Consider the following 7,058-nt stretch of genomic DNA (forward strand, 5'->3'; position numbering starts at 1 on the left):
ACACGTTCTGCCAGCACAACTACGAGATCGTGGCCCCGTCTGCCCAGCCCATGGCCTCACAACACCCAAATCCTCCTGAATATTCCCCTGAACCAACCCCAAAATCACCCCCAAATCCCGGGAAAATGGTGCTGCTTTAGATACCTTTGTTGAATTCCTTTATTTCTACCCCAATTTTGGTTGTTTTGACAGGATGAAGGAGGAAACTATTTAGGTTGAAAAAGACATCCAAGATCATCCAGGATTGCTGGATGCCACCAGAAGAAACAACTGGACAGAGCAGGTGAGAATTTTTGGGCCGTAAACTCAACAAATCAGCTCTTCCCAATGAATTTCCGATTTCAATCAGAGTCCTGATGGATGTTCCAGCCCCTGCATTCACCCAGGTGCCTACGGGGATCCAGGAGGATGTGGAGAGCACCAGCCAGGGCTCTTCCCAAACTGGATCACGGGGAATGTGGGTCACCAGGGCTCTGCCAAACGTGGGTCCCCCACTGGGGGATGAAGTTGGAGCAGAGGATGAAGCTCTTCCTGCACTCGGGGCACTTGCAGGGCTTCCCTTACCGGTGCCTCTGTTGGTGTTGGGTCAAGTGAGAGCTCCTGGAGAAGCTCTTCCCACACTGGGGACACTCGTAGGGCCTCTCCCCGGTGTGGATGCGCTGGTGCCTGACGAGGTGGGATTTGTGTTTGAAGCCCTTCCTGCAGTCAGGGCAGCGGAAGGGCCTCTCCTCTGTGTGAATGCGCTGGTGCAGGAGGAGATTGGAGCTCTTTGGAAACCTCTTCCCACACTCGGAACACTCGTAGGGCCTCTCTCCTGTGTGGATGCGCTGGTGGACGATCAGGTTGGAGCTCGTGCTGAAGCTCTTCCCACACTCCCCACACTCATAGGGTCTCTCTCCGCTGTGGATGCGCCGGTGCCTGAGGAGGTCGGAGTTGTCCCTGAAGCCCTTCCTGCAGTCGGGGCAGCGGAAGGGCCTCTCTGTGTGAATCCGCTGGTGCCGGAGGAGATCGGAGCTGGTCTGAAACCCCTTCCCACAGTCAGGACACTCGTAGGGCGTTTCCCCATTGTGAATGCGCTGGTGGACGGTCAGGTTGGAGCTGCATCTGAAACTCTTCCCACATTCCCCACACTCATATGGCTTCTCCCCAGTGTGGATCATCTGGTGGCGGATCAGGTGGGATCGCTGGCTTAAGCTCTTCCCACATTCCCTACACTCGTAGGGCCTCTGCCCAGTGTGGATGCGCCGGTGCCTGATGAGGTGGAAGTTGCGGTTGAAGCCCTTCCTGCAGTCGGGGCAGCGGAAGGGCCTCTCATCCGTGTGAATTCGCTGGTGCAGGAGGAGATCGGAGCTGGTCGGAAACCTCTTCCCACACTCGGAACACTCGTAGGGCCTCTCTCCTGTGTGGATCCTCTGGTGGCGGAGCAGGTGGGAGCTCTCTCTGAAGCTCTTCCAGCATTCCCCACATTCATAGGGCCGTTCCCCAGTGTGGATCATCTGGTGGCGGATCAGGTGGGAGCTCCGGCTGAAGCTCTTCCGACATTCCCCACACTTGTAGGGCTTCTCCCCACTGTGAAGCCGCTCATGGACCACCAGGTCTGAACTCCAGCTCGATCTCCGGCCGCCTTCCCGGCACAGGGTTGGTCTGTCCTCCTCAGAGCACCCTGGGCTGCGTTTGCAGCCCCTCCTCCTGCGGGGTCTCCACGCTTTTTCCTCCCCGTTGGATTCCTGTGCCGTGGAGCCGCTCAAAACAGCCTCTTCCACCAGGTTCTGCTGTGGGGATTTGTCCTCCCTGGGCTCCGTCCTCAGCTCCTTGTCTGGGGAGGAAGGACAAGGAGAGGATGGGATTTGCCTCCGTGCCACAGGGAAGGGCAAGGAGATCCCCCCAGTCCGTCCCCAGCAGGACGGCATTGGCAGCGGGGTTGTCCTGCAGCTGGAGCGATGCTGGGCTGGGAGATGGAGCAGGAGAGAGGGGAAAAGGGGCCGTGACTTCCTCCTCACCTGCCTGGGGGTCCCGGGGCATCTTCCTCTTCCTCGCAGCCTCCTCCTATATCTGGCCCAAGGTTTGGGAATGGGAAATCCGGGTCTGGGGCAAAACAAGGGATGAGCACGCTGAGTTTGAAGGTCCCTCTGCCCAAGTCCAGCTCTAGAAGTCACCAGGCATCTGGGATCCATAAAACCCTCCCAAACACCAATATTTAGCCCTGAGAAAGCCTCCCAGGAGTTCATATTTTGTGATCCCTCCCCTTTTGTGTTCGGGGTTCCCCCATCCCAGCTGCTGGGGGTCATGCTTGTATTGGGGATCCCCCTCTCTACCTGGTCCCCACCCTCCCGAGGCTGCTGGGAGTCCCAGGAATCCAAAAAGTTCCCCACTCTTCCGTCTCCCCACTTAGGGATGCCAGGGAACCCCACTTATGGTCCTGGGGTCCCTTCTCCCCTTATTCTCTGCTTCAGGGTGCAGGGGGTCCCAGGAGTCCCCTCCCCCTTCCCCTCTCCAGGCTGTTGAAGGTCCTGTGAATCGTGGTGCTCCCCCCTCTCTGGGCTCCCCACTTTGGGGTCCTGGGGGTCACAGGGGTTCGCCCCTCCAGACTGCCGGGGTTCCCCTGGTCCCAGTACTGCCCCTCTCTGTTCTCCTCACTCTGGGGCTCCCGAGGTTCCCCTCTCTGGCTCCACTGATGGGTCCTGCAGGCCCCTGACTCTGGGACGGAGGCAGCGGTGCCTGACCCGGGTGGATCCAACCCCCACTGCAGGAGGGACCCGCATGCCTCCAACCCCCACCAGGTCTCTGTCAGTGTCTGCTGCAGGGACCCCCCAAAAACACCTCCTGGGGACTCCCCAGTGTCCCCCCCCAAGGGGCACCTATGGCTCAGATTTGGAGTCCCGCAAGATCCAAACATCCCCCCCAAAAACACCGGCCCAGGGATTCCCCAAAATATTTGGGCCAAGCTCCCCCTCCCCAGGTACCAGGTGGGATGGGGAGGTCAATGCTCCTTGGGGTGAGGGGCCTGCAAATTCTGGGAGCGCTGGACCCACGAGCTTCCTCCTCTTCCTCTGCCTTCTTCTCATCTTCCTCCATCCATTCTCCTCCCTAATCCCACCTCCTGCTCCTCCTCTCTTCATCCTTTCTCCAACTCCTTCTTCCCTCCTTCTTCTCTTCCATCCCTCCTCCTCCTCCCCTGATTCCCAAAACCCCTCACACCCCACAGGAGGAATGGGAATGGAGCCAGGACAGGTCGGGATGGGCAGTGCAGGGCTCTGGGCTGCTCCCACCCACTGAGGGGGAACCTGGCCAAGGGAAAAGATGCAAAATTGGTGGGTGGAGATAAAAATTTGGTGTTGTGGTCACCATGGGTGGGGACTTCCACCCCTTTGGTCTCATGTCAGGATGGAGAGGGAAGTGGGGAATGCAGAGATTGATGGGAGATCCCAAGGGATTCTAGGGGCAGGATGAGGGCTGGTGGGAGCCCCTTGTTAGAGGGGGCCAGGCTGGAGACCCCACAGTGTTCCCAGGGCCCTGGGATGAAGAGTTGTCACCACCTTCTGCTTCAGGTGGTGGTTCTGGGGGGACCTGGGCTCCTTGGGGCTCTTCCTGCAGCCGAGAACTTGTAGGGACCCTCCTCCAGGTGGCTCCTACAGGTGTTCCAGGCGCTTGGGGCTCACGGTGAAGCCCTTCCCATAGTCTGGGCATCCATAGGGGCTTCCCAGTGTGGATCCCCTGGTACCTGGTGAGGTTGGGACTCCTACCAAAGCTTTTCCTGCAATCCTGGCCCCTGTAGGGTCTCTCTCCTCTGAGATGGGACCTCGCAAAGCTTGGGCAGACACAGGACTTCTCCCCCACTTGGATCCTTTGCTGGGCAATCAGCTCCTTCCTCCGGCCAAAGCTCTTCCCACAGGAGATCAGTTCCTTGCCATGATGGACACTTTAGGGTTCCCCAAACCCCTCCCACTTCGACTGGAGGTCCTACCCCCCATTTTTCCCCCTCCACCCTTTTCCCATCATGCCCCATTCCTCAGCCACCAACCGACCCCACTAAGGGGAAGGATCCCACTCCCTTTTTCCTCCCTCTCCCCCCCATCCCCCTCCTTTCTCATCTTCCCCCAAAGCCTCAGTGTCCCACGCGCTTGGTTTGGGGCTCTCAGTCCCCTCTCCCACTCAGTTTCAGGAGTCCGATCCCCTTTTCACTGCTCTCCCCCTGTTGCCAACAGGTTCCCCCTTTTCCACCCCTCCCCTCACCCCAGAGCTCCTCGCTCGCGGCCGGGGGGGCTCCCAGCACCACCAGTGCCACCAGTACGGCCCCAGCTGCCCCCACACGCCCTATCCCCAGCGCCGGCCAGGTGCCGACAGCCCCAAAGCAGCCGCGCTGTGCCCTGAGGGGTCCCCAGAGCGGCCCCGCCCCGCACGGCACTGGGAGCACCAGTCCGGACCAGTGCGGAGCGTGGCCGGGCGGCATCAGCCGTGCCCGGGCAGGGCCGGGCCCCGCGGGGCTCCCGCCCGAACTCGGTCCCCGCTGGGACAGCGCGGGGGGGCCCGGCCTGGCCGCCCCCACCTCCCCCTCCCCAAATTTCGCTCCGAGGGGCGCTGGGGGCGGGGGGGGCTCAGGTGGGGCCAGAGCTGCCGGAGCCACGTGTCCCCCGCTGCCAGAACCACCCCCTCAGGATTAGGGGTGCCCCAAAACTCCCTCAGAGCTGGCGGATACCCCGCAGGCCCCTAAGGAATGGGGTCCCTCCGGCCTCATCATCCCCAACCTTCGGCTGCCTCATCCCAGGCCCCATCCCGCCCATCCCCCTCCCCTAGACTTCATCCCACACCCCAATCCACATCCCACCCTTCCTGGGCCCCATCCCGCGTCCCGGGAGCTCCCCAATATCCCCCAAGCGGCATTTGTGACTCACCTTTGGAGTCCTGCAAGATCCAAACATTCGCCTCCCCCCGGCCCCCCACAGAACTCCCCTCCCCCCAGGAACCAACAAAGATATTTGGGGCTCAGTGCTGGAGTCCTCCAAGGTCCAAAAATCCCCTCTCCCAAAACAACCACAGCGACCGCCCAAGATATTTGGGGCCAGCTGCCCCTCCCCGGTCACCTGCGGGATGGGGGGAGCGATGCTCCCAGAGCCAAGAGCTGCGGACACAGAGAGCGATGGATGCACGTGGAGGCTCCTCTTCCTGCCTCCTCTCTCCCTCCTCTTCCTCCCGCTCCTCCCCCTTTATCCCACCTCTTCCTCCCGCTCCAGATCCTCCATTCATCCTCCCCCATCGCTATTCCTGCTCTTCTGTCCCTTCTCCTCCTCTCCTGCCCCTCCTCCTCCTCCTCCCGTTGTTTGTGGCTCCCATCCTGGCTTTGTCGGACATCAGCCCTGGGGCCGTCCCGTGCTCAGCAGCAGCAGCAGCAGCAGCAGCAGCAGCATCCTGTGCTCTGGCAGCACTCGCTGCTCCTTAGGGAAGGCTTTGGCATTTCTGCCGGGCACAGACACTGAAGCTCACCCCGACCTGCCCCGCTCCCATTGCTGGCCCCTGGGCGCTGGGCAGCTGCTGTGCCAGGGCAGCCAGATTGGCAGCCAGATTGTGGCAACCAGCCACAAACGAAGCCAAGTCCAGCCCAGCTGCCCGGGCTGATGCAGACGAGCCCCAGGGCCGAGGTCCTGCAGAGCCCCACGGAGCCCTCGGCTCCTCCCTGGGAACGGGCTGTGCTGCGGCTGCCACAGCGGCCACAGCGAGTCCTGGGGCTCCCCCGGCGCCGCTGCAGCAGCACCCGGGTTCCACCTCCTGTGCCAGGCCCTAGGGGAAGACAAGAACAATGGATCAGATGCTGATTTACCAAAATATGAATATCGATCTAATATCGATATCCAACTGAGACGGATAAAATCTCCCTAACAGTTTAGAGTGTATGAGTGTGTGTTTTATTTGGCGCCAGGCACTGCATGGGATAGCTCCCTAAGACGCAGGGCCTGGATACAAACAAACACGATACCTTTTTATTCCAAATATTATAAATATCCAAAATACAAATGTATATTCATAACGTTAACACCTCCCATTTTCTGCTTCATATGGAAATGAGCTTAAATGTCATTAAGCATGCGTAGTGTGTGTTCTGAATTGAGTCGATGGTCTTGAATTGGGTCAGTGGTCCTAAAACAGATGAAGTAACTCATCTTCCTCATTTTGACCTTTTTGCCTTTCTGAACTTTAACAATCCTAATTACTTTAGTGACCTCTAAGTTTCCTCTTGCGTGACTTTTGAACGGGTTCCCACCAGGGGAGGAAATTGGTAATTGTCCTTGTTCCCTACACCAACTGATCAATGTTTCTATTTCTCATTCTTAGCACAGCTAAGCAAACATACAAATGACAGATCACCAGTTATTTGGTAATCAGTTACTAACATCATGAAACCCATTTCAGGTCCAGCTCTCTTAACTATTTTAATTAACTCTAGCTGGGCCCAAACTCCTTCCTATTCTAACTGATTTCAACACAGCTAGAGTTAATTAAAATCTTTATGTTTCTTATAAATCTGCGTTTCAATGCAGCCCCCAAAGACCTCAAGCAAATTGTTCAGGAACATCCAGACCCGGACCTGACGTTTGTGAAGCTTCAGCCGGCAGAGTTCTGTGGTGCAAGAGAGCCGGCAGGGGAAGAGGGGACCTGCAAGGAGCTGCAGGAGAAACACCCTGAGCCTCAAAGGCCGTCAGGGCCTGCATCTCTGCTGGGGAAAGTTCTTCCTGTCCGGGAAGAGATCCCGGGATGAGGCAAAAGCCAAGCTCGTGGCTGGTGACAAGATTGCCGTGCAGGGAGAGCAGAGGAGGGACTGCGGGCGGAGGCTGGGAGCCCGGGAAGGAGGGAGGGGTGGGGAAGGTGTTTTGTAGGATTTCTTTCAGTTCTCCTTCTCCTGGTGTGATTGGTTTGGAAATAAATTCCATTAATTTCCCCAGCTCAGGTCTGTCGTGGCCCTGACAGTGAGCAGTGAGTGAGCTCTCCCTGCCCCGATCCCAGCCCTCGAGCCTTTCCTTCTGTGCTCTGTGTGCTGCAGCTGTGAGCAGAGTGCCAGAGCGGCT

General features: G+C 58.7%; 1 protein-coding gene across 1 annotated transcript; it reads right to left on the reverse strand.

Moving 5' to 3' along the window:
- Window positions 1-135: 135 nt before the first annotated feature.
- On the reverse strand, window positions 136-2,038 carry LOC125330298 (zinc finger protein 3 homolog). Its single transcript, XM_048313283.1, has 2 exons — window positions 2,001-2,038; window positions 136-1,816 (listed from the first exon to the last, which is right to left on the reverse strand). The coding sequence occupies exons 1-2, from the start codon at window positions 2,020-2,022 to the stop codon at window positions 561-563; spliced, it is 1,278 nt and encodes a 425-aa protein (XP_048169240.1). The 5' UTR covers window positions 2,023-2,038; the 3' UTR covers window positions 136-560.
- Window positions 2,039-7,058: the final 5,020 nt, after the last annotated feature.

The sequence above is a fragment of the Corvus hawaiiensis genome, chromosome 1, assembly GCF_020740725.1.
Source record: "Corvus hawaiiensis isolate bCorHaw1 chromosome 1, bCorHaw1.pri.cur, whole genome shotgun sequence".
Classification (NCBI taxonomy): Eukaryota; Metazoa; Chordata; class Aves; order Passeriformes; family Corvidae; genus Corvus; species Corvus hawaiiensis.

Excerpts from the sequence above, each read along its gene's own strand:
- LOC125330298 (XM_048313283.1), bottom strand. The coding sequence starts at position 2,022 with ATGCCCCGGGACCCCCAGGCAG. Across the intron at positions 1,817-2,000 it reads GCCCCGGGACCCCCAGGCAG|ACAAGGAGCTGAGGACGGAG; the intron begins GTGAGGAGGAAG and ends CTTCCTCCCCAG.